The 16,591-nt window shown below is 36.9% G+C and overlaps 1 protein-coding gene across 1 annotated transcript in view; it reads right to left on the bottom strand.

Annotated features, from left to right (window-relative positions):
- Positions 1-1,159: 1,159 nt before the first annotated feature.
- The window catches only part of LOC148944575 (WD repeat domain-containing protein 83), a 54,384-nt gene continuing 38,952 nt past the window's right edge, over positions 1,160-16,591 (bottom strand). Inside the window, exon 5 of the mRNA XM_089100758.1 lies at positions 1,160-1,501. Within this exon, the coding sequence (XP_088956884.1) occupies positions 1,243-1,501 (259 nt within the window). The 3' untranslated portion in view covers positions 1,160-1,242. The remainder of the gene's footprint in view (positions 1,502-16,591) is intronic.

Below are 16,591 nucleotides of genomic sequence, written 5' to 3'. Positions count from 1 at the left end.
CATAAAAGGAAATTGTCTCTTTTACTTTTAATTCAAAAGTTGATTTTCTTGTTGGAGCCAAATTTCTAATAACACTACTAAGAAAGTAGTGAAGGGATATCTAAAGTTACTTTAGAAATGAGAGGACTACCAAATTTAAGGAAGCATATCTCATTCCGCTGGTCTGCCTTTGTCCCAAAAGTTGAAAATAATATAGCAAACTTAAGCGAAATCACAAACAGAAATGGCTTGTAAAAGCAGAACTGCAGAAGGCAGCACTTTCAGACCCGTGAGAAAATCATCGTTTTGGACCTTTCAATTATTCTATTTAAAATTCTAAGAGCGTGTTTTCACGATGGTGTTACAGAAATTTCGTTTATCTTAAGTACTTTTAAATTTTATCCAAATGCAATTTGACACAGATGCCTGCTTAAACTTAGATTTCCACTCGAAAGCAGAAATGTGGCTAAAAGATCAACTATAATTTTCGCTTGGAAACAAATTGTCATTATTCAATCGATTTTGATTGATTTCAAAATAAATTGAACATTGTTCTACTGTTTTCAGTTAAACTCATGTTTAATCCTGCAATGTTCACTGTTTATAATCCTTTTCACGGTCTGTCCAAATTCGGAATTTTTCCATTAAATACAACAAGATTCCTTCACTGCCCTTTGGAGGGAAAATGGAAAAACAAATTCATTGTTTCTTCTCTTTTAAATTGTAAAAATAAACAAAAAATCCTCCATGATTTCCATTCTTGAAATTTCCCACTTAGATTTGACCAACAAAATTGGAAAACAACGATTTCAATTATGGATTGTTTTCATCCACATTGTTGATCAAGAAAACCTTTGTTCGTCACCAAACCACAGTTGTTGATCAACAATATCTCGTCAAAACAGGCCCATAATTCCAAAAAATAAGTGAAAAAAAAACAAGCACATTGATTCTCAGATAGTAAGACTACATGCATATCGGAATGATTCGTAATTAAAATGGGGACTCTCCAACTCCCCCTCCGTAAAGTACACAATCAAAAAGAGCCAAATGCAAAACCGAAAATCTTCGTGCAAGGATTATTTCTGAAATCTCAAGAAAAGAACAAAATCTCCTAACATTGAATGACTCAAATTCAGCAGAATATAAATATCATCATCTTGAAAGCGTTAAATAACATAATATCTTTGTATTTGTAAGATATAAAAATCAGCAGAATTTACTGTCTAAAGAGATAAAAAATTTACAAAAAAGAACTATTTACTATTCCTCAGTTTCTTGTTCGGTTTCCTGCCAAATCCAAAACCTTCCTTCTGCCGTACTTACAAAACAGTTCTTGATTGGATGGTAAGCAATTGAATGGACTATCTTTGCACCTTCATGTCTTAATCTATGGGTTATCGTTCCGTCAATAAGTGACCAAAAATAAACACATCCATCCTCAGATCCTGAGACTACATGAGTATCAGAATGGTTCGTACATGAATCGATCTTAAATTGATTATGAGTATGGCCTTTATATCTATAAAAGTAAACAATTTCAGATAGGGTTACAATTAAAGTCCCTATAACACAACAATATTACCGCGCAAGGGGAGGGGGTGCTAAAAACCAGATACTATGGTTGACAAAAACTTAAGATCTTTCAATATTACAATTATTCAATATTATACTTGTTTAAAAAAATATATGATATTTAGAATTCTTATTATTCATATGCGTCTCTATACACCAACAAATACTATTTTGCAGGTGGGAACAAAAAGTAGAGGAAAAAAGGTAGAAAACAAAGAGAAAAAAGGTAGAGGAAAAAGACTAACATGTTTTCTAATTATTCATTATCGAACTCGTTCGCTAAAGGAATGTCATTTGTTAGTATATTTCTAACATTTGTTAGTAGTATCTCCCACTAATTAAAAATTATCATTATTGCTAAACGTTCTCATTTTGGCTACGCGAAAAAATTTAATTCATAATATATTCAAAGAAATCAATAGTTAACAACGTGATTGTTATATCTACAACAAACAAAGATTGACAATCAATTAATCTTCTATTAAGAACTACAAAAAATCAGGCATTTGTAGAAAAGGCCGTATTCCCCCTGAAGGTCGCTAAGGGGCGCATCCAGGATTTTTTGTTCGGGGGGTCAATAAAAAACTTTAAAAACGCAGAAATAATTTCTGAGACCACACTGATTAATCATGATAAAACATTAAATAAAAAAACAAGTTTTTTTTACTGAAAGTAAGGAACGACGTTAAAACTTAAAAAAAACAGAAATTATTCCGTTTATGAAGGGGACTGTCCCCTCCTCAACGCCTCGCTTTTTATGCTAAAGTTTTTTTATTGTTTAAAAACATATATTTGTGAGAAAGTCAAACTTTAGCGTAAAGAGCAAGGCGTTGAGGAGGGGACAGCCCCCTTTATAAACGGAATAATTTCTGTTCGTTTTAAGTTTTAACGTCGTCCCTTAATTTCAATTAAAAAAAACTTATTTTTTTATTTAATTTTGAACGTTTTTGAATTAATGCAGGATTTGATTTTGGCTCACGAACATGAATCAGTAAAACTAAATTTGCATATTAATTTTACTTTTATTTGGTTAAATGGCTTTCTCGAAACTTGTTTAATTTTATTTACGAACGTTTTTATTAGTAATAAATATACGTAACTTACGTAACGAACTTCTATATTCATAGATTTTTAATACGTATATTAGGGGGTTCGCCCCCTATTCAATACTTTGCTCTTTAAGCTAAAGTTCGATTTTTTTTTCCAATTCTTTAAAAATGACCCCTTAATCACAATCAGTTGAAATCAGTTGAAAAACTTGTTGTTTTTTTTACTTAATTTCTGATCTTTTTCTTTAATAATGCTGGGAAATCCGGCGTCCCCTTCATAGCAATGTCCCTTTCCCCATGAAAACTTCCTTCATGGAAAGATTCTCCCATATAACCCCCGACCCGCCCCCCACCTACCAGAAAAAATCCCCCCTGAAAACGTCTGTATACTTCCCAATAACCAATACTATATTTAAACATTTGTTAAAGTTCATAAATTTCAGCCCTCCCCCCGGGGACTTTGGGAGTTAAGTCATCCTAAAAGACATAGTTATTATATTTTCGACCATGCTGAACAAAATGACTATCTCAAAATTTTGATCGGGTGACTTTGGGAAAAAAATGAGCGTGGGAGGGATCCTAGTTGCCCTCCATTTTATTGGTTACTTAAAAAGGGCACTAGAACTTTTAATTTCCGTTCCAATGAGCCCTCCCATGATGTTCTAGGACCATTGGGTCAATACAATCACGCCTAAAAAAAAAAAAAAAAAAAAAAAAAAAAAAAAAAAAAAAAAAAAACGCATCCGTTATCTTTCTTCTGGCAAAAATGCAAAATTCCACATTTTTGTAGATAGGGGCTTGAAACCTCTACAGTAGGGTTCTCTGATACGCTGAATATGATTGTGTGATTTTCATTAAGGTTCTACAACTCTTAGGGGGTCTTTCCCCCTTTTTCTAAAATCAGCCAAATTTTCTCAGGCTCGTAACTTTTGATGGGTAAGACTAAACTTGATGAAACTTATATGTATGAAATCAGCATTATAATCTGATTCTTTCGATGTATCTATTGGTATCAAAATTCCGTTTTTTAGAGTTTCGGTTACCATTGAGCCGGGTCGCTCCTTACTTACAGTTCGTTACCACGAACTGTTTGATAAAATCGCGAAGAAAGGAAGAAAACGAGGACAATTAACAGCCAGTGAAAAAATTGAAATTTTTATGCAAATGTTTCAGTCAAGACCTCCACTTGACCGTCCTCAGTGCAGAATAAAACTGAAAAAAATATAAAAAACAAAACCTTAAAATAAAAACACAAAGCTAAAATTGGACGACCCTTTCTCAGTAACGGTGAAAGGGTAACTGAATAAAAAACACAAGTCGGCATTTCATAATTTCATTTTACGTAAAGCACTCTTAAAGGCTAATCGCTTTCCAGTTAGATGATTATCAGAGATTCTAATTGATTGCACAACATAATTTTGTGGATGTATGTAAAAACGATCAGAATTAATAATTTCATCATAAATGGGACTTAAAAAGTTTCTCTAGTGTCTCTATTGAGATCTACCTTTCGGTGAATGTGCTTTTTTTATCTCAACTGCCTCCCTGAAAACTTGCGCGAGACCTTTAACGGGGGTTACAATGGAGGTTTCGTCAAACACAATGAAATGATGTGGACTGTCATACAGATGTTGAGCCAAGGCGGAACCAAAAACCTCAGGTCTTTGGCGTAGCCTCATGGCCTTGTCGCAATGTTCAGATAACCTGCTGTTGGGTTCTACCAAAATAAAAACAGCCACAAGAACAGTGAATTCTATAAAAACCACTACCCAGAATGGGGCTGGTTTTGTCTTTGCCGCTGTTGAAGAAGCTCTGTATTGTATTTGAATTTTTAAAGGTGACATTAAGTTTATGTTTTTTAAGGATTCTTTTCAGTTTGTCACTCAATTTTGGAATATAGGGTAGAACAATCGAAATTTTCTTATCATCCACAAAGGGGACGATATCTGTTGGGGTTTGTGGATTTGATGCATTCTTTTCTGTCTTTTTTCGTCTTTTGTCTATAATGGTTTCAAGCATTTTTATTGGGTACCTATTGCAAAATAAAATGTCCTTAATATAGTTCAATCCTGAGACTATGTGAGGCTCCGAGCATATTCTTATTACTCGGTCAACCAAAGAAATAACAACTCCTCTTTTTATGCAGGGAGAGTGGCTGGAGAAAAATGCAAATATCTATCGTTATGCGTAGGTTTTATATAAATAGAAAATTCAAGGCCAATTTTTTCAATTTTTCACTGGCTGTTAACTGTCCTCGTTTTCTTCCTTTCTTCGCGATTTTATGTTTTATTAAAAACGCATCAAAAATTTCATTATATGCATTTTTGGTACGTTTTTATGAGTCGGACTAAAATTTCAGGGGGAGAGAGAGATTTGAAATCCCGTACCTACCACTGGCTATGGCTTTGAGGCCGCTAAATAAACATAATTTTTTCATGGGAAAACTAAAACCAGAGGGAGGAGAGAGATAAAAGAGACTTTCTCATACAACAAAATAATATTTACGATAAACCCGTCATTAAAGTTGAAAGATCAATTGCCTTAATTTTTTTCGTTGAAAGAAATTTACTGTTCAATCTTGTATTTCATCATTCAATTTAAGCATACTTGGTTTGAAAAGAGAAGTTATATGATTGTTCTTTGTGAACAAACCATAAAAGTTGTAAGTTTTTTAAAAAGTTGATCTTCCAAGAAATAAACACAAAGTGCGACCATGGGGACTAGTTTGAATGTCGCGTAGGCTTGGGTGTGCAAAACGCAAATGCAACTTTTTTGGCTATTTTAGACCGCTATAGGATGCTGAAAAAGAACCTGTATGTGTGTACAATCGACATTTCAAAATCGTTCGATTCCATTATCCACTCACATGTTATTTTTTTTATATTGAGAAGTGGAATAAACCCTTTTCTCTGCCGTCACATGTGGAATTGGTATGGTAATGCGTCCTTACGGGTGCGGCTAGGCAGCCCGTTGAGCAATTCCATCACTATTCGGAAAGGTGTGAAACAAGGCTCTGTGCTTAGTCCAGCTCCAGCTCTTTTCAATAATGCAATCAGAACTGTTACTAAAAATAATCCTCCGTTTCTAATTGAGCCCCATATTGATGTCAGCCACCTCTGTTACGCAGATGATATCCTTCTATTATACTCCAGGTTCTCCAAAATGCTGTTCATACAGTTTTCTCTGATCTCAATGAGATTGGGTTTTAAGTCGCATCCTCTAAAACTGAGGTTATCGTCTACGATTCGTCTCAACAACCTTCCGTTACTATCAATGTTGCCCCAGCCACTATTTCTGCATCATACTCTCTGAATTATTTAGGTCTCCAGTTTGGATCAAATATTAAAAATACCAAAACACTTGTTATCTTGGCGTTGAAAGGAAAGCTTAGAAAATCGTACGGGCTGCTTGCTCGAGTTAAAGGCCTGTTTCACAAAATTACCCTGGGCAGACTTTACAACGGTTTGTTGGCACCGCATGTCTTCTTCTTGTACCATTGTGGTTTTTTCACAATATCTGAGCGGAAGAAAATTAGATCTTTATTCTTCCGTTTTTGCAAATATCTTCTGCAATTGCCACTTTGGACTTTCAACGGGTACATTTCGAGTAGATATGGCGTTTTTGATATTTCTTCAAAAATGGGTCAGCTTGTGGACAGGTTCCGCAAGCGTCGAGAAAATATTGTCGACTTTCCACTTAATTGTTTAGCTTAATTGTGTTGCTTAAATAGCTGAGATGTTATTTGTTTTCTGTAAGTTCTTTCTTGTTTATTGTTCACATTTTTATTTTATTTTTCTGTATTTTTGTACTCCTCTAAGTGCATTTCATGTATGTAGAGGGTTGAAATAAATTATTATTATTATTAAAAAGATGTTTTTTCTTATTCCTCTTATTTTTAGCACTGCCTCTTTTTATTTGGGGGGAGTACCCAGAATGCAGTCATTCATAGGTCATTATATTGTATGGATTAATTAAAAAAACTTTTTCCACAAAATTAGTTTTTCAAAGAAAATTAAAGAACTCCATTAAACAAAAAATGAGCAAAAATAAAATCAAATAATCTACCAAGCGTGAAACTACCACATATCAGCATCGATAAATAAATGAAACCCAAAACGCACAGAAATTACAATATATAACCGAGTCAAACTCAATACGAGCAGAAATTAACATAAGTTGGGCTCAAAACCCCTATGCCTTCCGCAGGCCAGAACATAATTTGCACTTTACTGAAAAAAATTTAAATGTTTTTACTTTTGTAACTTTAATAAATCAAATAAGATTAAAATTTTGATTACTAAATATCAGTATATGTATATTAAACTGACAATGCACATTCATTTGTATTTTTTTACGCTATTACGCTATTTACGCTATTCTAATTTTAAGAGGAGAAGCAGCCCCAAAAGTTTGAACATAATACCCTCAGTCGTTCTTGGGATACTGCTGATATGCCTTATTGGGAATTAGCATTAACGCAGTGCATTTCGATTTAATCTTATGACAACATTTAGTTTTTAAACCTAAAGTCAAATGGGAGGATGAGCGTGGGAGGGGGATTAGTTTCCCTCCAATCACTTTCGACTATTAAAAAGGGCATCAGCCCTTTCTATTTTCAATCGAATGAGCCCTTTTCGAAGTTCCTACGACAACTCCTTCGATACAAAGTGCCCTGGTCCAAACAACAACAAAAAATAATAAATTATACCCACATCGATCTTTACTATAAAAATGTCAAGCCTTCCAATCACTTTCGACGATTAAAAAGGGCACTAGGCCTTTCGATTTCCAATCGAATGAGCCCTTTTTGAGTTTCTACGACAACACTTCCTATAAACACCTTATATGGCCACAAGGCATAAATTACAATCCTTACCCTAAGGGCTGGGAGGGTTGTTGTCATCCTCTAAGACCTGATTTCTAGAACTTTCAAATACGTTAAATAAAATGGCTGTCTCAAATTTTGATTGGATGTGTCTGGAAAAATGGTGGGCGTGAGAGGGGCGTTATTCTTTCTCAAATCTCTTTCAACTATTAAAAAAGGCACTAGCCCTTTCAATTTCCAATCAAATGAGCCCTTTTGAAGTTTCAACGACAAAGCTTTCAATAAAAACCTTATATGCCCACAGGGCATAACTTACAACCCTCGCCCTGAGGGCTGGGGGGGAGTTTCATCCTCAAAGACCTAATTTCCAGAACTTTCTACTACGTTGAACAAAATCGCTATCTGAAAATTTTGATTGGATGTGTTTGGGGGAATGGTGACATGCTCTCAGGGCATAACTTACGATCCTTGTCCTGAGGGATGTGGGGGGATGGGTTGTCAGCCTTAAAGACCTAATTTCCAAAACTTTCAACTACGTTGAATAAAATGGCTATCAAAACAATTTGATTGGATGTGTTTGGGGAAAATGTGGGCGTGAGAAGGGGGTTAGTTGCCCTCAAATCACTTTCGACTATTAAAAAGGGCACTAGTCCTTTGAATTTCCAAACGAATAACCCCCTTTTCAAGTTTCTATGACAAAGATTTTAATAAAAACTTATGTGCCCTCAGGGCATAACTTATAACCCTTGCCCTGAAGAATGTGGGGGGAGTGTCCCCCCACAGTCTTCGAGTGAGCCCTTTTTGAAGTTTCTACGACGACACGTTCTATAAAAACCTTATATGCCCCCAGGGTATAACTTACAACCCTTGCCCTGAGGGCTGGAGGGGAGTGTCCTCCTCAAAAACATAATTTCTATCTGGAAATCCACAACACTGAACACAATGGCTATCTACAGATTTTGATTGGATGTGTTTGGGTAAAAGGTGGGCAAGAGGGGGGGGCTGATTGCCCTCAAATCACTTTCGACTATGAAAAAGAGCACTAGATCTTTGAATTTACAATCGAATGAGCCCCTCTTCAAGTTTCTACGACAAAGATTTCAATAAAAACTTATATGCCTCCAGGGCATAACTTATGACCCTTGCCCTGAAAACTGTGGGGGAGGGTCCTGCTCAGAGGTATAATTTCCTGAACTTTAACAGCGTGGATCAAAATGGCTATCTCAAAATTTTCACTGGATGTGTTTGGGGAAATGGTGGGCGTGGAAGGGGCGTTAGTTGCCTTCCAATCACTTTCGACTATTGAAAAGGGCACTAGCCATTTCCATTTCTAATTGAATGAGCCCTTTTTGAAGTTTCTACGACAACACGTTCAATAAAAACTTTATATGCCCCCAGGACATAACTTACAACCCTTGTTCTGAGGGCTGGGGGTTATCATCCTCAAAGACCTATTTTACAGAACTTCAAACTACATTGAAAAAAATGGTTATCTCAAAATTTTGATTGGATGTGTTTGGGGAAAAGGTGGGCGTGAGAGGTGGATTAGTTGCCCTCCACTCACTTTCGACTATTGAAAAGGGTACTAGCCCTTTGAATTTCCAATCGAATAAGCCTTTTTTGAAGCTTCTACGACAAAGCCTTCTATAAAAACCTTACATGTTCCCAGAGCATAACTTAAAACCCTTGCCCTGAAGGCTGTGGGGGAGTGTCCCCTTAAAAACATAATTTATATCTGGAAATCAACTACGCTGAACAAAATGGCTATCTCAAAATTTTTATTGGAAGTGTTTCGGGAAATGGTGGGCGTTGAAGTGGTGTTAGTTGCCTTCCAATTACTTTCGTCCATTAAAAAGGGCACAAGCCACTCCAATTTGCAATTGAATGAGCCCTTTTCGAAGTTTCGACGACAAATTCTTCGATACGAAGTACCCTCCTCTAAAGAAAAAAATAATAATAAATGATATATTGTGACAACGTCGTTCTTATATGCCCTCATGGCATAACTTAAAACCCTCGCCCCGAGGGTTGTGGGGGAGTATCGTCCTCAAAAACATATTGTCTTATCTGGAAATCAACTACGCTGAACAAAATGGCTAACTCAAAATTTTGATTGGATGTGTTTGGGGGAATGATGGGCATGGGGGGCTAGTTGCCCTCCAATCACTTTCGACTATTAAAAAGGGCACTAGCCCTTTGAATTTCCAATCGAATGAGCCTTTTTGGAAGTTTCAACGACAACGCCTTCTATAAGAACCTTATATGCTCCCAGGGAATAAGTTAAAACCCTTGCCCTGAGGGTTGTGGAGGAGTGTCCTCCTCAAAAACGTATTTTCTATTTGGAAATCATTTACGCTGAACAAAATGGCTATCTCAAAATTTTGATTGGATGTGTTTGGGGGAATGCTGGGCGTGGGGGGACTAGTTGCCCTTCAATCACTTTCGACTATTAAAAAGTGCACTAGCCACTCCAATTTCCAATCGAATGAGCCCTTTTCGAAGTTTCTACGACAACTTATTCGATACGAAGTTCCCGAGTATGGAGGAAAAATAAATAAAACATTTATCCCACATCGTTCTTTACTTAGGCAGCGCTATTGCGCTGCCTTTGATACACTATAATGTTTTTTTAGCCTAATTTGTTAATAAATAAATATATCAACGATGTTCTGTAACAGTCTCATCCCAAAACACGGTTGTTTTTGCAGTTTATAAGAATGCACTATGAGAATGCGTTGTTTCACTACTAGTCATTTCTTGAATTTTACTAAATAAAACCCCAACCTCAGAGCCTCGTTTTCAGGCTACGCACATCAAACACGGAGTTCGACACGGGTTGTGCAGATTATCGTCTTGAGCGCTGTGTTCGACACGGGTTTGGGCCTCTGAGTACTTTTTAGATCAGTATTGTTTATCCAACAAGGCCGTACCCAGGATTTTTTTTTTCAGAGGGGGGTTTACTGGAAAAAAAATTGGGGGGAGGGGAGCTTACACAAAAAACCCTCAAAAACGCATAAAAAATTTGTTTATGTCCATTTTTGTTACGTTTTTACGAGTCAGACAAACATTTCGGGGGGGGGGGAGGTCAAACCCGCGGTCAACGATGATATTCTAGCGCGTTACAATTTTGAAGGATCCGTGTATAACACACTTGGAGCTCGCAAGAGGAAAATACTATAAAGTTTGGCTGGGTCAACGCAGCTGTCTTTTAGCCCCAGAACGGTCATCTTTGCGACTTTAGTCAGACCTCTTTCGCTACCTGTCGTAATTTCATACGGCAGACTTTTAGTTTGGCCGCTTATATTTTAACAAATATAAAGAACAGGTTTTGTTTAAATATTTGACGTTGCTACTTTTATAAAGGTTGCTCGCTCTTTAGGAGATGTTTTCCCCATTTGTGAAAATTGGGCAAATTTCTGAAGCTCGTAACTTTTGTTGGGTACCTATAAATTTAATGAATTCACATATTTAGAATAAGAGGCAACGCTATAGCGTTGCCTATAGTAAAGGCCATACGGCTCCAATGTTTTATTATTATTTTTTTTTCTAGAGGCACTGCATATGGAAGAGGTCGTCATAGAAACTTCAAAGGGGGCTCATTCGATTGGAAATCGAGAGTTCTAGTGACCTTTTTAATAGTGCACAGTGATTGGAGGGCAACTAGCCCCCCACGCCCATCATTACCTCAAACACATCCAATCAAAATTTTGAGATAACCATTTTCTTCAGCGTAGTTGATTTCCAGATAGAAAATATGTTTTGAGGAGGACACTCCCCCAAACCCCTTAGGGCAAGGGTTTTAAGTTATGCCCTGGGGACATATAAGGTTTTTAAAGAAGGTGTTGTCGTAGAAACTTCAAAAAATGCTCATTCAATTGGAAATTCAAAGGGCTAGTGCACTTTTTAATAGTCGAAAGTGATTGGAGGGCAAATAGAGCCCCCAAGCCCAACATTTCCCCAAACACATCCAATCAAAATTTGGAGATAGCCATTTTGTTCAGCGTAGTTGATTTCCAGATAGAAAATATGTTTTTTAGGACGACACTCCCCCAGAACCCTCAGGGCAAGGGTTTTAAGTTATGCCCTGGGGGCATATAAGGTTTTTATAGAAGGCGTTGTCGTAGAAACTTCAAAAAAGCTAATTCAATTGAAAATTCAAAGGGCTAGTGTCCTTTTTAATAGTCGAAAGTGACTGAAGGGCAACTAGCCCCCCCCCCTGCCCATCATTTCCCAAACAAATCCAATCCAAATTTTGAGATAGCCATTTTGTTCAGCGTAGTTGATTTCCAGATAGAAAATATGTTTTTGAGGAGGACGCTCCCCCCAACCCTCAGGGCAAGGGTCGTAGAAACTTCAAAAAAGGTTCATTCGATTGGGAATTCAAAGGGCTAGTGCCCTTTTTAATAGTCAATAGTGATTGGAGGGCAATTAACCCCCCCCCCCCCCACGCCCATTATTCCCCCAAACACATCCAATCAAAATTTTGAGATAGTCATTTTGTTCAACATAGTTGATTTCCAGATAGAAAATATGTTTTTGAGGAGGACACTCCCCCACAACCCTCAAGGCAAAAGTTTCAAGTTATACCCTGGGGGCATATAAGGTATTTATAGAAGGCGTTGTCGTAGAAACTTCAAAAAAGGCTCATTCGATTGGAAATTCAAAGGGCTAGTGCCCTTTTTAATAGTCGAAAGCGATTTGAGGGCAACTAATCCCCCTCTCACGTCCACCTTTTCCCCAAACATATCCAATCAAAATTTTGAGACAGCCATTTTATTAAACGGAGTTTTAAGTTCTGGAAATTAGGTCTTTGAGCATGACAACTCCCCCACAACCCTCAGGAGAAGGGTTGCAAGATATGCCCTGGGGGCATATAAGGTTTTGTATAGACAACGTTGTCTTAGAACCTTCAGATAGGGCTCATTCGATTCGAAATTTAAATGGCTAGTTCTCTTTTTAATAGTCGAAAGTGATTCTAAGGCAACTGACACCCCTTCCACGCCCACCATTTCGCCAAACACATCCAATCAAAATTTGATATAGCCATTTTTCTCAACATAGTTGAATGTTCTGGAAATTATATTTTTGAGCAGGACAGTCTCCCCATGGTCTTCGGGGGAAAGGTTTATAAGTTAACCCCTGGGGGCACATATTGATCTTACGCCAGGAATGTTCGGGTAAACTTCAGAATGGGCACATTTGATTGGAAATTGAAAGTTCTAGGTCCCTTTTTAAGAATCAAAATATATTAGAGGGTAGCCAACTTCTTTCCCCCCCCAAACCTTTTTGCCCAAATACATCCAATGAAAATTTTAAGATAGCTATTTTGTTAAAAATAGTTAAAAGATCATATAACAAAAATTCCGGTGTCGACACAACCACCCAGGGCCCGGGGGCAGGGGTTTTAAGTTATGCCCTGGGGTTATATATGGTTCTTATGGAAGGGATGCTCGTATTAACTTCAAAGAGGGATCATTTTATTGAAAATTGAAAGTTCTAGTTCACTTTTTAATAGTCAAAAGAGATTAGAGGGCAACTACCCCCCCCCCATCCACGCCCTTTTTCCCTCAAACCCATCCGAAAAAACTTTGAGATAGCCATTTTTTTTTTAAATAGTTCAAAGACCATATAACAAAAACCTCGGGGTCGACACAGCCCCCCAGGGCCCAGGGGCAGGTGTTGTAAGCTATACCCTGGGTGACTTTATGGTTCTTATTGAAGGGATGCTCGTAAAAAATTCAGAGATGGCTCATTTGATTGGAAATTGAAAGTTCTAGTTAAGTATTTTTAGAGTCAAAAGAGATTGGAGGGAAACTAGCCCCACCCATGCCCCCTTTTCCCCAAATTCAAAATACTTTAAGGGGTACCCTGGGCAACGATGATAAAGTAGTTCGTTCTTTACTAGTCCTACTAATAAAAATCTGAATCCTTTTTCCTGTGTAATATATATCCCAGCAAGAGAGACTCGGTTCCTCCCGAGACGGAGCTTTGCGGGAATTACAGCTTGTGTAATTCTAAATAAGACTCAAGTAGAAGGCCAGATTCTGACAGGGGTCGAACTTTGCTGGGTTTTTTTCTTGTATAATGTCGCATGCGTCATAGATACCAAATGCGATACGACCAGCCCTAAGAGAAAATGATGACTGCAACTTCAATTTGATTAAGAAATTTTGGCGTGAATTCATTTCGTCCTTTCTGTGTATCTTTGCAGACGCTAAAATAAATTTTTTTTTCATTCCAGGAAAGGAAGTTGATCAGCTGATTTGCTGATTAACTCAGCAAGAATCTCAGGTACGAAACCAAAGTATAGATTCCAAATAAGATGTCAAAGAACATTCCAAGGAAACCAAAGCATTCTTTGAAGCTTTATCTCCAAATTTAGAAAATTATCTTCTAGGACACACTTACGTACGAGCTGATATTAAAAATGACAAAGTTGAAACAGCATTGAATCTAATAATAATAAAAAAAACAGGAATAATTATGAAGACATTAAAAAGACGCTAGAAGATGATAGTGGACTTAAACAGAAAATTGCTCAAACAATAAGACGTGAAATGGCGTATAAATATGAAGATTTGGTATTCTGCTTAGAAGAAAAAGTGGTATGTTAGGACAGGATGGTTTGATCTCATGTCCTTCAATTAAGAAAGACAGTCCATTAACCACTCGACCGTGGCAACTGTTAATGTAGGATGTATTACTGAGACTATGATTATTATGAAGCCATGGAGAAATTGAAGACAAGTAGAATCTATGACTTTTCTGTTGCAAATAATGTTAGACAAAAGAGTGACGAGTCTCCCGTATTTATTATTCTTTTTTTATGCTCCTCCGTCTAAATTAGAATGACATAAAAACTTCGAAGGGGTCTCATTTTGACCAATAACTGGAAGCTCTAGTGTTATTCTTTAGTTTGAAGTCATAGGGTGTCAAGACTGCAGCTTCAAATTGATTAAGAAATTTTGGCGTGATATCATTTCCTCCTTTCTGTGTATCTTTGCAGACGCTAAAATAACATTTTTTTTTCATTCCAGGAAATGAAGTTGATCAGCTGATTTGCTGATCAACTCAGCAAGAATCTCATGTACAAAACCAAAATGTAGATTCAAAATAAGATGTCAAAGAACATTCCGAGGAAACCAAAGCATTCTTTGATCTCCAAATTTAGAAAATTACCTTCTAGGTCACACTTAGGTACGAGCTGATATTAAAAATGACACAGTTGAAACAGCATTGGATGTATGAAGATATTAAGGAATTATGAAGATATTAAGAAGATGCTAGAAGATCATAGTTGACTTAAGCACAAATCTAATCAAACAATAAGACGTGAAATGGCGGATAAATATGAAGATTTGGTATTCTGCTTAGAAGAAAGAGTAGTATGTTACCACAGAATAGTTTGATCTCATGTCCTTCAATTAAGAAAGACAGTACATTAACCACTCGACCATGGCAACTGTTAGCATACGATGTATTACTGAGCCTATGATTATTATGAAGCCATGGAGAAATTGAAGACAAGTAGAATCTATGACTTTTTTGTTGCAAATAATGCTAGACAAAAGAGTGACGAGTCTCCCGTTTTTATTATTCTTTTTTTATGCTCCTCCGTCTAAATTAGAAGGACATAGAAACTTCGAAGGGGTCTCATTTTGACCAATAACTGGAACTCTAGTCCACTTTTTAGGGTTCGAAAGTGACACGAGGGAATCCATCCCTCCTCACATATCGTGTCTACCCGTTGCACTCTTGTACAACCATGGCATCAGGTCAGAATTTGTAAATAGCCATTTGGATTAAAATGATCAAAAGTACATGACATATGACTCCAAGGGGGGGGGGCATGAACCCCATGGGCTATAGACAAGCACCCCAAATTATTCGGATGGTCCTCACAGATGACATGTTAGTAGAAAAAGTGGGCGTGCTGCACCTTTTTAAGACGTGAGCCAACCAGAATTTAAATTGAAATTAAATTAGCCGTCCATCGCCAGTTTTTTAACAGAAATGTGAGTCTCTTGTCCGTTCTTAGAACCTGAATCGTGGGAGGAATTTAGATCTGTTGTTTAGGATTGGAGGCATAAACTATGTCAATTAACCTTCCAAACTTTTCCTTCTTTATTAACAGTTTTTTTTTTTAGAAGAAAGGTAGACATGTCCCACCTTATTTAAGGTAGAATTGTGCAAGGATTTTCAATTTTCGTAATTGAAAGGAGAAAAGGCGACCCATGGAAACTAGATGCAAACATGATATTAGTCCTGATCCAGTGCCGAAACAGGAAAAGTCTAAGCGTCGGATTTACTTGTTGCACAAACGAAACAATTACAAACTGTAAAACTTTGCAGCCAACCTGGTTGCAGCAGTAGCTGCGACCAAGTACCGGACGAAACTCGGCCAAAATTAACACAGAATTAATTATTTACAAACCACATCGGATCGAAATAAAAAGTACACCATTGGAATCGCCATGACCGAAAACCCTGTTAAGGAAACTTACAATCCCTTAGCTTAAACAACAAGGAAAATCCTTTTTTTTGCATGGGAAGCACTGATGTGTCCTCTTTTTTTCATTTCTTCCTTCTTCACTACTAGCGGGGTACTGGAACATCATAGAGCCTTTTGTAAATAACAAAACCGAATATTTAAAATAAAATGATTTTTTTTGACAAAATGACTTGATAATCGTAGGTTACAACAATAAAAGACGAATACTTTAAAGGTACCCTGGTTAGCGATGACAACGTAGATCGCTTTTTACTAGTCCTGCAAAGAAAAAGCCGAAGGCGTTTTCCTGTGTGTAACATACGTTACACGCACTTCTCAATTATTAATCTAAGAGTGAAAAATTTACTTTAAATTTTACATACGCGGTACGCAATTGTTCTTATTTAAAATTAATATTAACATCATTTATGTTATAAGTTACGATTATGATTCTTCCTATGTATATGAAGATGCAGTTTGTTTGTCAAAAAATCGATTTTATTTTAGATGTTGCGTTTTGCTAATTACAAATGATTTAGCATTTTTCTTTAAGATGAGCGCTTTAAAAACTCAATTTTCAATGCAGTGAAAAATGAAAAAACGAAAAAAAGAGGACACAAGTGCTTCCCATGCAAAAAAAAAAGAATTTTCCTTGCTGTTTAACCCGGGGGA

This window comes from Artemia sp. Qi Xiang Cuo, chromosome 14 (assembly GCF_049724085.1).
Source record: "Artemia sp. Qi Xiang Cuo chromosome 14, ASM4972408v1, whole genome shotgun sequence".
Lineage (NCBI taxonomy): Eukaryota > Metazoa > Arthropoda > Branchiopoda > Anostraca > Artemiidae > Artemia > Artemia sp. Qi Xiang Cuo.
Note: the sequence above shows the minus strand (reverse complement) of the source record. Positions and strands in the feature narration are given on the sequence as shown.